The 15,178-nt window shown below is 40.8% G+C and overlaps 2 protein-coding genes across 2 annotated transcripts in view; one reads left to right on the forward strand and one right to left on the reverse strand.

The window, feature by feature from the left end:
* Positions 1-15,178, reverse strand: part of LOC140676656 (uncharacterized) — a 310,270-nt gene that overhangs the window by 129,941 nt on the left and 165,151 nt on the right. The gene's annotated exons all lie outside the window — the stretch shown is intronic.
* Positions 4,172-13,038, forward strand: LOC133624037 (uncharacterized). Its single transcript, XM_072916204.1, has 4 exons — positions 4,172-4,277; positions 7,807-7,919; positions 8,165-8,398; positions 11,842-13,038. The coding sequence occupies exons 1-4, from the start codon at positions 4,264-4,266 to the stop codon at positions 12,882-12,884; spliced, it is 1,404 nt and encodes a 467-aa protein (XP_072772305.1). The 5' UTR covers positions 4,172-4,263; the 3' UTR covers positions 12,885-13,038.

Below are 15,178 nucleotides of genomic sequence, written 5' to 3' on the forward strand. Positions count from 1 at the left end.
TTCATCATCTAGACTAACTCAGCCTGGAGGATGTGTGTAATGTTGAGATGTATTGGAGATGACTTGGTTTGTTTGAATGTTGTCAACCTGTCAATTGTTCTATTTAAACATGTTGTCAGATCTCGCGAGAGAAAAAAGCAACCAGCTCTATTACTTCTTCTTCTTACTGGCAGTTTGCAGCCATGACTTGAAAGGTTCATACTGCCACCTACTGGACTGTAGAATGTAGTGTGGGCCATAGGACAGAAGGAGGAAATCCTGTTAAGAACCTGTGGAGGGCAGCAATACACCTAAGATCTTCTACTAGTCTGCTGGAAATAGAAAGTCTAAACGTGGGCATTATAGTTCTGTATTTTTAATCAGTGCATACATGTGCACATATATGTCCTTTTATATAGGCTACCTTTTATTTTGTTTCCCGAGTATCCTGGTACCTTGATTTTTGTAAGTAAAAATAATCTTCAATCGCGCTGCTGGATCAGTTTGAATTATTGGATGGATAGCGGGAAAAGGAACAATATGTGACAAGGAAGGCTGTGCATGGTGCGAGTCAGACAAGATGCCAAGTGGAACAAACATTTGAACAAAGGGCTTATAGGAACAATGGTAAATGGGTTGTTTTCTACCTTCAAGGTACTCAAAGGGCTTTGACACTATTTCCACATTCACCCATTCACACACTGATGGCGGGAGCTGCCATGCAAGGCAATAACCACGACTCATCAGGAGCAAGGGTGAAGTGTCTTGCCCAAGGACACAACGGACGTGACGAGGTTGGTAGGAGGTGGGGATCGAACCAGGAACCCTCAGGTTTCTGGCAAAGCCACTCTCCCAACCGCGCCAATCCCTTTCAGTGTTTTATGCAACTGACTCTGACTTTGTCTTACTTCTCTATTTTTGGAGGTAAAACTCTGGAGCTTTTGAAGTGTATTTGTGGTCTTGTCATGGTCGTGCGGACAGAAGGGCGACACGGCAGTGCGGCTGGATCAAAAGAGACGTCGGAGACGCTTTACTGAAGCAAAAGTTGCTTTATTACCAGCGAGCGTCATTTACACAGGACTGCAGTTCCTGGGAGGAGGTCAGGTCAAATATGGAGGACTCCTCTCCCGGAGAAGCCAAACCATGGTTTTATATATTCCTTCTTTCACTATGTGGGTGTGCGCTAAAGCTAAACAGCACCACCTGACCACGAAAGGAGATGTTGCTGTGTAAGTGTGTGGAAAACAACTGCTTTAAGTCATAACTTAAAGGTTGGCGTTTGAGCTAGACAGGTAGTCTCCTTTCAAGGATTTGGTTGTCACTTTTGCATTCCGAAGTCCCAATTAGGGCCTCTTTTCCTACGAGAAGTGATCCAATTCACCTGCGAATATCAAACTAAGGGACCTTATCTTCTCATGTGCTCAAACTGAAATAGCACTGTTTACTCAAACCTGATGGTTTGCTTTCTCCCAGATGAATATGAACATTCACCAAGTGTAGAACATGATGTGAGTGAATTAATACACTTCATTTTACATACTCAGGAGTTTGCACTTAACCTGCTCTCTGGAATATTCCCCTGGTGACTGTGTGAGTTTTGTGTAAACATGTTGATACACATTGTTACACACTGAGAGGAACATCAACCTCTCATAAATATTGTGTGTCTCAAACTGTCTCGTTTTTATAAACAACATAAAACAATCAGTGCATCATCCTCACATGACAATTCATCTTCCTATAGACAATATATTCAAGAATAGTGTTAATAATAAATATAAAGTTAGTAAAGATGTGAGAGTAAGAAGTAAACAAACCTGTTCTGTGTAACACAACTTGATGTTTCTTGCGCTCAGACTAATATGACCGGCAACAACAGTTATTAACGATGTTTACTCTTATTTAATAGAGTGTAATAAAAGACATATATGTGTACATGGACGCACAGATTAAGAACACTGAACTGTGACGACTGCAATAACGTCTCCGCCATCAGACGCGATCTTGCTTTATCCTCGTCGTGTTTGGTTCGCGCGCAGTGTTGTCAGATCTCGCGAGAGACACAAGTAAACAGTTGAAATAGTTGATAGTTGTACCCGGGGTCGGGGGGAAAGAGCTGCTTACTTGTGTCTCTCGCGAGATCTGACAACACTGGGGGAACCCCCGGGAAGAGCTGGACGAAGCGGCTGGGGAGAGGGAAGTCTGGGCTTTCCTACTTAGGCTGCTGCCCCCGCGACGCGACCTCAGATAAGCAGAAGGAGATGGATGGATGGATGGATGTGTAACACAACTTGATGTTTCTTGAAAACAGCGTCGAATAGTTGATGTTGTCGCTCCTTCTCCTCTTTTGTTGGACAAAGTTCCTCCTCGTTAGTGATGGGTCCGGCAACACCGATGCATCGGCGCGTGCGGTGAGCTCACAGAGCGAAACCCTGTGTCGGTGCGCGTACCGCTTTTAGAAAGTCACGTGACAGATCATGAGCTGTTTTGGTCACGTGACCGATACGCGAACTGTGTCGCACTGACGCCTCCTCTGTGCCCTGTGAGCGGGTCTTTTCTACAGCCGGAGAAATAATAACTAAGAAGAGAAAGCGTCTAAAATTGAATACGTTGGAAAAACTGTTTTTTTTTAAATAAAAATGTGTAAAAAAAATAATAATAATAATTTCCAGGTCCACAAGCATCCTCATTCACAACACGTTCTCTTAGATTTCCATGTTATGATACATGTTCACATTATTTATTGACTGTATCTAAAAAAGACAAAAAATATATTTTTATTTAAATGAAGTTATGAAATAATCCTAAATGAAATACAATGACTTGGTTTATACTATTGTATACACTAGGTCAGTGGTTCTCAACCTTTTTTCAGCAATATACCCCCTGTGAATTTTTTTTTAATTCAAGTACCCCCTAATCAGAGCAAAGCATTTTTGGTTGAAAAAAAAAAGATAAAGAAGTAAAATACAGCACTATGTCATCAGTTTCTGATTTATTAAATTGTATAACAGTGCAAAATATTGCTCATTTGTAGTGGTCTTTCTTGAACTATTTGGAAAAAAAGATATAAAACTAACTAAAAACTTGTTGAAAAATAAACAAGTGATTCAATTATAAATACAGATTTCTACACATAGAAGTAATCATCAACTTAAAGTGCCCTCTTTGGGGATTGTATTAGAGATCCATCTGGATTCATGAACTTAATTCTAAACATTTCTTCACAAAAAAAAAAAGTCTTTAACATCAATATTTATGGAACATGTCCACAAAAAATCTAGCTGTCAACACTGAATATTGCATTGTTGCATTTCTTTTCACAGTTCTTTTTGACAGACATTTTAGTGACAAACCTGAGCTTGTGCTTCACTGAGTTTACATTCATATTTTGTTGAAGTATTATTCAATAAATATATTTATAAAGGATTTTTGAATTGTTGCTATTTTTAGAATATTTAAAAAAAATCTCACGTACCCCTTGGCATACCTTCAAGTACCCCCAGGGGTACGCGTACCCCCATTTGAGAACCACTGTACTAGGTCATAAAATCAGTGTCAGTTGAGTCGGTCCATAGGTTGCCTGTAGGGATTTTTAATGTCCAGCAGATGTCAGTATTTAGTGACACAGTATCGACACAGTATCAATACAGTTTTGCAATGTGTCGAAACGCTTCATGACGCCTCATCAACCCATCACTACTCCTCCTACTCTGCTATCGTTTTGTTTTTCTTTCTAACATCACAAATATTTCTTCAATGGCAGCAGTTATTCGCTGATTCACCAACGCTCACATCATTTGTAATGTAGACATGTTCACACAATAATACCAATAATAATACTTTACATTGGATCTCTGCTTTGATGTGTCGATCACTTCCGCATCTCTTTGTTAGCAGCTAACAAGCTAAGCTAACCAGCAGGCTAGGCTAGCACGTCAAAGTGCACTCAGACTAATGTATCCGCTATACAAACAATCAATAACGACGTTTACTCCGTTAAACGACACACATGTGCACATGGACGTTGTAATTAAGACCAAGAAACCATAATAACCAAAACAACGTATTCTCCGTCAGACGCCATCTTGTTTTGTTCTTCCTCCTGTGTGACGTCATCGAGGTGTTCTCAACCGCGGAACAAATGTTGGCCAAACACGTGTTTCACTGGGACAATAGTGAGTGGTGCACACTTCCTTCGCCCAGCCACAGGACAAAAGAAAGTTCCATTTAAGAGTTGCTGGTGTAACAATAGGAAGAATATATTCCACTCCTCTCTTGTACATGCGGCTTATGAGGTAATATACATTATATAATTTTATATTATTTATCTTATTTACCTAATATGTTGTTCGAAGCTAACGTGCTAGCGTTAGCCCGCTAGCAGGCCTTTGTAGCAAATGCGAGCGTTTTTTATATGTTCTCTATGAGAATTATATTGACTTATTTAATACTTTAACTGTTTTTTTGCCGTATATTACAGTCACGCTTAACATCATTAAATGTTTGTTACTAGAAAGGAACGAACGTCTCGTAATTTAAGTCTGGAATAAGTCACATGGTATAATAATAATGATAATACATTTTATTTGGTATGGGGCAGCGCCGACATCCGGGCAACTGAGCTACATACGGGTTCTTTGAGCCATAGCAACCTGACTGGCGTTGAAAACAAACCGTCGCCATTACTCTTTAACCTGTCGACCTGCGCTGATTAAACCCGTCATTCTGCCTCGAAAATGCCCAAAAACTGTGTTGTTTTTGGTTGTGCAAACCACAACTGGAAACAGGGAAAACAAAGGTCGTATTTTGTTCTGCCAAAGCGTGCTAAAAGCCCACAGAGACGAGACAAATGGCTCGCAGCTTTACACCGGGAAAACGAGGACGGTTCTCACTGGAGTCCCCCAAAATCCCGGGTCGTGTGTTCGGATCACTTCGTTTCTGGTAAATATAAGGAACAAAAATCCACCTTCTTAACCACAACTTGGCTATACCGTCCATGCTAATGTTGAACCCGTTAAATGTTTACTGAATAATGTTCGACAGCTGAAGTTGTTGTTGTTGCACAACAATAACATACGGTATAAAGGCTATTTTCGAAAACCCGTTTCATTTAAATTTGCACTTAACGGTTGGGTTTTTCAAAACCAATAAACCCTATAATTTTCATGTTGCCATTTAATCAACTTTTCAAGACAGTCGTAAAATGCTGTCTGCAAGTCTCCTTTGTTGTAATCAAACATTACTTGTAGTTGTTCTTGTAGTTATTTATGTGATTTATTCGTTATATAACAACCGAAGCTAACAACCGACCTGGTGCGCTTGTAAGGTAGACATAAAGATTTCCAAATTCCATGTCCGGCCATTGTGTAGGATTATCAGTCCACGCATCTGCTGGAAGGCGGTAAGGGCAGTCGTTTAATCCAACTACAGAACATTTTAACTTGTATCTTAACCTAGCCTCACTGGAAAGACTATTTACATAGGCATGCGCCATTTAGAACAGTTTAAAATGCCGTGAAACCTCGTTAAATGCCTTTTCTGTCAATGCTGTGTTCGCTGTGAACTGGTTTGTTTTCAACGAATTCAATATGGCGACCGCGTTGCTAGGGGATTGGAGGGCGGAAGTGACGTAGGTCCGCCCTCGCCCATAGCGCTTTTCGGTGCACTCAAAGACGCTTTACAGGATAAACATTAAGATTATTTTTATTATGACAGTGTAATATATTGTATTACACATACATTGCAGTAGTCTACTTTGTGTCGCACTTCTATTACCTTGATAACATCCATCCATCCATTTTTTTTCTACCGCTTGTCCCTTTTTTGGGGTTGTGGGGGGGGGGGTGCTGGAGCCTATCTCAGCTGCATTCGGGCGGACGTATCATGGAAATTAAATCAACTGATGTTTGTTAATACGAATACACTATTTGCACAATTGTAAGTGATTAATGTTTATCCATCCATCCATTTTCTATCGCTTGTCCCTTTTTGGGGGTGCAGGGCGGTGCTGGAGCCTATCTCAGCTGCATTCGGGCGGACATATGGAAATTAAATCAACTGATGCCTGTTATTACGAATACACTATTTGCACAATTGTAAGTGATTATATATATATATATTATACATGTAAGTGAATATTTAATGAAATAAATATTAAAAATGGCTTTAATATAATGTACACAAATTGAACATGCACCAATATTTTGTTTGTAATCGAAGCATGAGGTACCCAAATATTCTCAAAAAAAAATGTATATACACTATATTGCCAAAAGTATTTGGCCACCTGCCTTTACTCACATATGAACTTAAAGTGCCATCCCATGGAATTGTCCAACATGTTTTGGTATCCTGGAGCATTCAAAGTTCCTTTCACTGGAACTAAGGGGCCAAGCCCAACTCCTGAAAAACCAACCATCCATCCATCCATCTTCTTCCACTTATCCGAGGTCGGGTCGCGGGGGCAGCAGCCTAAGCAGGTAAGCCCAGACTTCCCTCTCCCCAGCCACTTCGTCCAGCTCCCCCCGGGGGATCCCGAGGCATTCCCAGGCCAGCCGGGATATATAGTCTTCTCAACGTGTCCTGGGTCTTCCCCGTGGCCTCCTACCGGTCGGACGTGCCCTAAACACCTCCCTAGGGAGGCGTTCGGGTGGCATCCTGATTAGATGCCCGAACCACCTCATCTGGCTCCTCTCGATGTGGAGGAGCAGCGGCTTTACTTTGAGCTCCCCCCGGATGACAGAGCTTCTCACCCTATGTCTAAGGGAGAGCCCCGCCACCCGGCGGAGGAAACTCATTTCGGCCGCTTGTACCCGTGATCTTGTCCTTTCGGTCATGACCCAAAGCTCATGACCATAGGTGAGAATGGGAACGTAGATCGACCGGTAAATTGAGAGCTTTGCCTTCATGCTCAGCTCCTTCTTCACCACAACGGATCGATACAGCGTCCGCATTACTGAAGACGCCGCACCGATCCGCCTGTCGATCTCACGAAAAACCAACCCCACACCATAATTCCTCATCCACCAAATTCCACACTCGGGACAATGCAGTCCGAAATGTAGCGTTCTCTGGCAACCTCCAAACCCAGACTGGTCCATCAGATTGCCAGGTAGAAAAAGCGTGACTCATCAGTCCAGAGAAGGCGTGTCCACTGCCATAGAGTCCAGTGGTGACATGCTTTACACCACTGCATCTGACACTTTGCATTGGACTTGGTGATGTATGGCTTAGATGCAGCGGCACGGCCATGGAAACCTATTCCATAAAGCTCTCTGCGTACTGTACGTGGGCTAATTGGAAGGTCACATGAAGTTTGGCGCTCTGTAGCAACTGTCTTTGCACTATGCGCTTCAGCATCCGCTGACCCCTCTCTGTCAGTTTACCTGGCCTACCACTTGGTGGCTGAGTTGCTGTTGTTCCCAAACTCTTCACTTTTCTTATAATAAAGTTGACTAAGGAATATCTAGAAGCGAGGCAATTTCACGACTGGATGTGTTGCACAGGTGGCATCCTATGACAGTTCCACGCTGGAAATCACTGAGAGCGGCCCATTCTTTCACAAAATGTTTGTAGAAACAGTCTCCATGTCTAAGTGCTTGATTTTATAAGTGATTAGGACACCTGATTCTCATCATTTTGATGGGTGACCAAATACTTTTGGCAATATAGTGTATATATATTCTGACGCCAGCACATTTCTTAAGGTGTGGGTGAGGTTCAACCGGCATACTATCGCACGGCCACACTCGCTGGCACTTGTTACACGTGCTTCGCTGCACTTCTGTTTGTTTTCTGTTGGTTTTAAGAATGTTGCTTTCGCAGAAGGAAGAACGAGGAGAGGATATTGCGTGTAAAAGTAAAGCCAACTGATCACAGCTCTGCAGTCCTGGTCACCGTTGACGTGAGGTCGGACTATTTTGGAGGTGCACGTCAAGGTTGGCTGGTAGGTTGGTAGTGGGAGGAGCGAGTTGGCGTCACTCGATGCTGCAGCACAATGAAACTTTTATACGTGCAGTCAAGATCATATACACAATTCATAATAATCAATAACTGATGATTATTCCATGTGTAGAAGAACATCACCGCCAAGTGTCTCAGTCCACTTGGAAAATATTGTATTTGAGAGACTAAAAAAATATTTGACACATCTGAACTGAAGTTTGTTTGTGTTGTCTTGCAGACGTCCAGCAGATGAACGCTCGTCAAGAAGAACGTGCCCTTCAGCAGAAGGAGGATCCACAGCCCCCCTACATTAAAGAGGAAGAGGAGAATCTCTGGGTTACTCAGGAGGAAGAGTGTCTTCTAGGGCAGAAGGAGGCTTATCTCACCAAGTTTCCACTGACTGTTGTCTCTGTGAAGACTGAAGACCATGAAGACAAACCACCTGAGTCCTCACAGCTTCATCACAGTCCAAGTAAGCACATATCATTTTATTCTCAGGGCATTCAGTCCATCACAACTGGACTGTTCACTTTGTCTTAGAAGATGTTTGGCCTCTCATCCAAGTAGACTTCATCAGTTCATGCTCATAGACTTCAAGTCTTACATCTAATCATTTGAACTTAAGGCCTTAGAATGTCTTAAATTGTATCGAAATCTCATAAAAAAAATCTCGTCATCCAATATGTATGCTAAATAGTAAAAAACTGCGAGTACAAGGCGGCTAAAATCACATTTAATGGTAGTCCTCTATTGTTCCTTTAAAATCACCAACATTACTCCATTTACTTGTAGTGACCTGTATATTAACCAAGTATTAGCAGCATTGTAATTGTAAGAGCTAACATCGAGGAACTACTTTTAGTCAAACGGCTCCTTGCTCGCAGAGAGGTAGACTAGCTACTGAGCTGCTGCTGCATCGCCGCTGAGTTGGTAAAAGTTAGTTCTAGATTATAAATCATGCCTCACGCTTGCATCGGCGAAGGTCGTGGCCATAGACCGGGAAGTTGGTCAAATTAGTTTCCAACCCAAAGACGTCGCTAGGAAGAAGCTAATTTCTTCCCAGCATTCTTGACCCAAGGAGACAGAAAGACAATCTGTCCCCCCTCACGTCCTGTCTACTGGCCACTTCCTGCTACCGGCATGTAACCAAAGCTGATTGGACTGCGGCGGTCACGTGACTAGGGGGAGCACGCAGCGCTCAAAGAGTATTACAGAGCAAGAGCCTAATAGTCTCTGCAAAGGTATGTATTTGACACCTGTGTTACAAAAGCGCTTTGAGACACTAGAGAAAAGCGCTATACAAATATAATTCACTTCAATTCATATGATATCTTGTTGTTCTATTTTCTAATTTCAAGGAGAACTGCACTTTTTGGAATCATTCACAGTCCCTATGAAAGTTAAAGTTAAGGTCCTAACGGTAGTCACACACCAGGTGTGGTGAAATGATCCTCTGCATTTGACCCATCCCCAAGTAGGTGAAGGCAGCGGAGGCCACGCTCGGGAATCATTTGGTGATTTAAACCCCAACCCTTGATGCTGAGTGCCAAGCAAGGAGGCAATGTGTCCCGTTTTTATAGTCTTTGGTATGACTTTGGTTTGAACTCCCGACTTTCCAGTCTCAGGGCAGACACTCTAACCACAAGGCCACTGAGCAGGTCGATGGTTAATGCATCCTCAATAGAAAATAAACCTTAGCAAAAGTTAGCTAACAATTGAGTCATTGGTAGCCGCTCTATTCTGCCTATAAAGTGCTCTAAATAACATCCTAAAACCTTCATCAACATTTTAAATACACACTGTAAGTATATATGTAATGTAGTAACATTCTTAATAACATGTCATATTTACATATCTTGCTCATTTTAAGCATACAATGTCTGCTCTCACTGGGATGCCGACTGATGGGATGTTCATATCTTCCCGTTTAGATGAAGAATTAATCCTCACAAAGGGTTCAAAAAGAGTGGGTGCAAAAGAGCGTATTTTCGTCTCTTTCTTGCCATCTCCAGGTCTAAGTTGGATGTCAAAGTTGACCAAGTTCTCGGTTTGTGTCCACAACCTTCACCATATAAGTGAGAAGCATGATTTATAATCTAGAATTAGCTTTCACCATCTTAGAGGTGAGAAAGCAGCTCAGTATGTCAATATAGCAGCATAAGCTAGTTACTTCTGTAATCAATGCGCCGCTAAAAGTAGGTCCTTAACGTTAGCGCTTATAATAACAATATCGCTAATACTTGGTTAATATTCAGGTCACAAAATGTAAATGGAGTATTGTTGGCAGTTTTTGGATGGTGTTGCGTTTGGACAAGTTGTTCCTCCCAGGGAATTCAAGTTTATGGTCGTCGCTCCCAAGCTCTTTACGACACTTAAAGCTGAGTAAAAGAACCACCAGAGACAGAATAGGTATTTTGTATTATATTTGCAAAGCTTTGTAAATATAAATGAGACCAGTCCAGCATAGAACATTCAATCACGCAGCTAAGATGGTCTGATCTAAAAAATGGAAACCTTCTATTCTATAAAGTCTCTCTCCCTCCCACCCTCGCTGTCTTGTTTTTCCAGCCCAAACACATGCCCATTGTCCTCCGCACCTGGACATAAGAATAGATAAGAAGAAGGAGTATCTCTCTTTCTTACCTTCCAAAGTCAAGGTTGGCACACAGTATTTGCAGACAACCAAAAGACCACAATTGGAAGAAAAACACTAGCTGTTTTGTAATATGATTATGAAAACAAAGAAGTAACACTTAAATACGGATATATGTAAATATCTGCCTCCGACAATGGTTATTTGGAGGACTTTGTGGGTCTAATAGAGGAGCTCCCATTGACTCCAATGTTAGCTGATTTTTGCTCACGTTTATTTACTAATTAGAATTCATAAAAATTTAAAACTTATGTCTTACATAAGGATTGTGAATGACAGGCGACATTTAAAAAAAGTGCAGTTTCCTTTGAATTTGTCAGATAAGTAAACAGTCCTTCAAATGAAAGATGAAAAACAATTGAGGTTGTTTATAGATATTATCCACAATGAAGTTACAGTAAAACTAAGCACACAAGGGAAAGTACATTCATATACACATGAAGTACACATATGTGTAAGAATCATGTTAACCTCCAAAATATTGTCTCGTTCTCCTAAAGCCAATATTGAGTATCCTTTGGTGAGCTGACCGTATCGTCACACCCTTAGTTGAAAGCACACCAACCCCATGACATGACACTTCCACTTGATGTAGAACAGTAGTACCACATTTTAAACATACACACACACCTGAAGAATATAAAAAATAAATATATTTGGTGGGCCAAACAAAATGACTCGGCGAACCAATGTTTGGTATGGGCGATATGACCTCAAATCTATATCCTAATAACAATATATGTCACGATATATCATTTGGTATATGATTGATAATAGAAGAATTTCAAAGCGGGTTACAAAAGCTCCTAATTTGGCAGCTGACATATGCAGTAACATATTGTGTCATTTCTAATTGTATTATTTTGTCGAAACTATTATTATTAATGTACTTGTTTATTTACTGTTAATATCTGGTTACTTTATTTGAGAAAATAATACTGGAAATTATGTAATATTTTACTGCATATTTTAGCAACTAAATTAGGAGCCTATGTAGCCTGTTTTAAAATGGTTCTATTAGTAATTCTATATGAAATAATATATCGCAAAATCAATTTTAAACCATATTGTCTATCCATAGTAAAAAGTCCTGTCGTCCTGGTTTGTTTTTATTTTCCTGTGAATAATGTTGTAAAGAGCAGCGTGTTTGTGCGTCACTGAGATTTCAAGACAGTTCATATGATAATTTGTTTTTCCTAAGTGCATGTAAAAGTACTGAATGCGTTGTGTGACTGAGCAGAGATGGTGTGTTTGTCTTGCAGACGTCTGTGAAGAACATCTTCACCCTGAGCAACAGAAGTGGAGCTTCAGGATGTGGACGGAGGAACCAAAGCCCTCCCACATTAAGAAAGAAGAGGAATACCCACTGATCCCACGTTTTAAAAAGGAAGAGGAGGACCCACTGACACCCCATTTTAAAGAGGTGGTTCTACTGAGCCCTCACATTAAGGACGAAGAGGAAGATCCACTGACCCCTCACATTAAAGAGGAAGAGGAGGAACACAGCATCAGTCAGGAGGGAGAGCATCTTGAAGGACTGGAGGACTTCCCAGTGATTAGTGTGATTGTGAAGAGTGAAGATGATGAGGTCAAAATTGAAAGTGAGGAGCCTCCAAGCAGCAGCTCAACTCAACACATGACAACAGAAGCTGATGGAGACCACTGTGGAGGATCACAAGCAGACAAGCTCTTAGCTCCACTATCAGATAGTGAGGACACAACGTCACACTCTCCTGACACTGATGATGAAGACTCTAAAGATGATAAGACATGTCACACTGACAACACACACTTCACATGTTCTCACTGCGACAAAACTTTTAATGACCGTCGTAATCTGAAAAGACACATGAGAACACACACTGGAGAAAAACCTTTTTCATGTTCAATCTGCGGTAAAGATCTTACTCGAAGGCAATATTTCAAAGCACACATGAGAATACACACTGGAGAAAAACCTTTTTCCTGCTCAGAATGTGGTAAACGTTTTATACAAAGTGCTTATTTGAAAATACACATGAGAACACACACTGGAGAAAAACCTTTTTCATGTTCAATCTGTGGTAAAGATTTTACTCAAAGGCCCCATTTCAAAGCACACATGAGAACACACACTGGAGAAAAACCTTTTTCTTGTGCAATCTGCGATAAAGATTTTACTCGAAGGCAATATTTGAAAACACACATGAGAATACACACTGGAGAAAAACCTTTTTCCTGCTCAGAATGTGGTAAATGTTTTTTACAAAGTGCTTATTTGAAAATACACATGAGAACACACACTGGAGAAAAACCTTTTTCATGATCAATCTGCGGTAAAGATCTCAGTCGAAGGGACCTTTTCAAAGCACACATGAGAATACACACTGGAGAAAAACCTGTTTCATGTGCAATCTGCGGTAAAGATTTTACTCGAAGGCAATATTTGAAAACACACATGAGAATACACACTGGAGAAAAACCTTTTTCCTGCTCAGAATGTGGTAAAAAATGTTAGTAAGTCAAAGTTTAAAAGTACACATGAGAACACACACTGGAGAAAAACCTTTTTCATGTTCAATCTGCGGTAAAGATTTTACTCGAAGGCAATATTTGAAAACACACATGAGAATACACACTGGAGAAAAACCTTTTTCCTGCTCAGAATGTGGTAAAAAATGTTAGTAAGTCAAAGTTTAAAAGTACACATGAGAACACACACTGGAGAAAAACCTTTTTCATGTTCAATCTGTGGTAAAGATTTTACTCAAAGGCCCCATTTCAAAGCACACATGAGAACGCACTCTGGTGAAAAACCATACTCCTGTTCAAGCTGCAACAAAAGCTTTCATCACCTAAAAACTCTTACAGTACACATGAGAACACACACAGGAGAGAAAGTGTTGAGTTGCAGTGTGTGTGGTGAAAGATTCTCCTATAAATACCAGTGTAAGAAACACAAGTGTGCTGGTGAGAACAGCAGCAGCAAATGAAGATGCACAACACAATTCATCCTCTGATCATATTACAGAAAAGAGCAGTGCGGATCATTCACAACGTTGGTTGGTCCCCAACCTTTTTGTTACTGCGGACCGGTCAACGCTCGAAAATTTGTCCCACGGACAAATATTTTCTTTTTTTGTCGTAAAAAAACACAATTATGTGTGCTTACGGACTGTATCCCTGCAGACTGTATTGATATATATTGATATATAATGTAGGAACCACAATATTAATAACAGAAAGAAACAACCCTTTTGTGTGAATGAGTGTAAATGGGGGAGGGAGGTTTTTTGGGTTGGTGCACTAATTGTAAGTGTATCTTGTGTTTTTTATGCTGATTTAATAATTTATTTTTTATTTATTTTTTTATTTTTTTTATTTCTTGTGCGGCCCGGTACCAATCGATCCACAGACCGGTGCCGGGCTGCAGCCCGCTGGTTGGGGACCACTGATTTAGAACATAATCTGTTTATGCAATCAAAGTTGCTCAAATTTGATGACCTTGTTAAATATAATACATTAATAATCTTATATAAATAACTGTGAGCCAAGACATCCAGGGGGTTTAGCTCGCTCGTCTGCGGGAACAAACTGCCGCCATTGCTTGCCGTGCTACCGAGGTCCTTTGTCCCTGAATTGCTCACACACTCCGGCAGATTCAATGGGGGTCTGGCGGCAGATTTCTTTGACTTTATCATTGGAAATGCATCTGCTTTGAGTGTCGCAGGATATCCACACATTCTTGCCATCTCTGTCGTAGCATAGCTTTCGTCGGTAAAGTGTGCGGAACAAACGTCCAATTTCTTGCCACTTTGGCATCTTTGGGCCACTGGTGCAACTTGAATCCGTCCCTGTTCGTGTTGTTACACTCTCCGACAACACACCGACGAGGCATGATGTCTCCAAGGTACGGAAAACAGTCCTTTGAGACAGAGTACAACAGCAGGTCAAATTAAAGACCCTCATCTCTATATTTGAACCAGACCTCATGTTTGTATAATAGTTTAAAATTCATTAATAGTTTGGCATTGCTTGTGTTGTAAGTCCAGTTTGTTCCATAGTTTTACTCCGCATACAGACACACAAAAACGCTTACGAGTGGTTTGAGCTCTCGGCAATAAGAAATATCCAAAGCCTCTCAAGTTATGAGCCTGCACTCGTCTTGTAAAAAAAACGTTGTAGATTAGGCGGCAATAATTTGTGGGGTATTGTGAAGAAGAAGCTGAAAGACACCAGACCCAATAATGCAAATGAGCTAAAGGCCGCTATTGAAGCATCCTGGGCATCCATAACACCTCAGCAATGCCACAGGCTGATTGCTTCCATGCCACGCCGCATTAATGCAGTAATCCGTGCAAAAGGATTCCCAACCAAGTACTGAGTGCATTAATTGACATTTTCAAATGTTTGATTTTGTTTTGCTCTTATAAATCTTTTTTTTTACTTGGTCTGAGGAAATATTCAAATTTTTTGAGATGGGATTTTTGAGTTTTCTTAAGCTGTATGCCATAATCAGCAATATTAAATAATAAAAGGCTTTGCGATATTTCAGTTGATGTGTAATGAATCCAGAATGTATGACATTTTTGTTTTCTTAATTGCATTACAGAAAATAAA

This window comes from Nerophis lumbriciformis, linkage group LG26 (genome assembly GCF_033978685.3).
Source record: "Nerophis lumbriciformis linkage group LG26, RoL_Nlum_v2.1, whole genome shotgun sequence".
NCBI lineage: Eukaryota > Metazoa > Chordata > Actinopteri > Syngnathiformes > Syngnathidae > Nerophis > Nerophis lumbriciformis.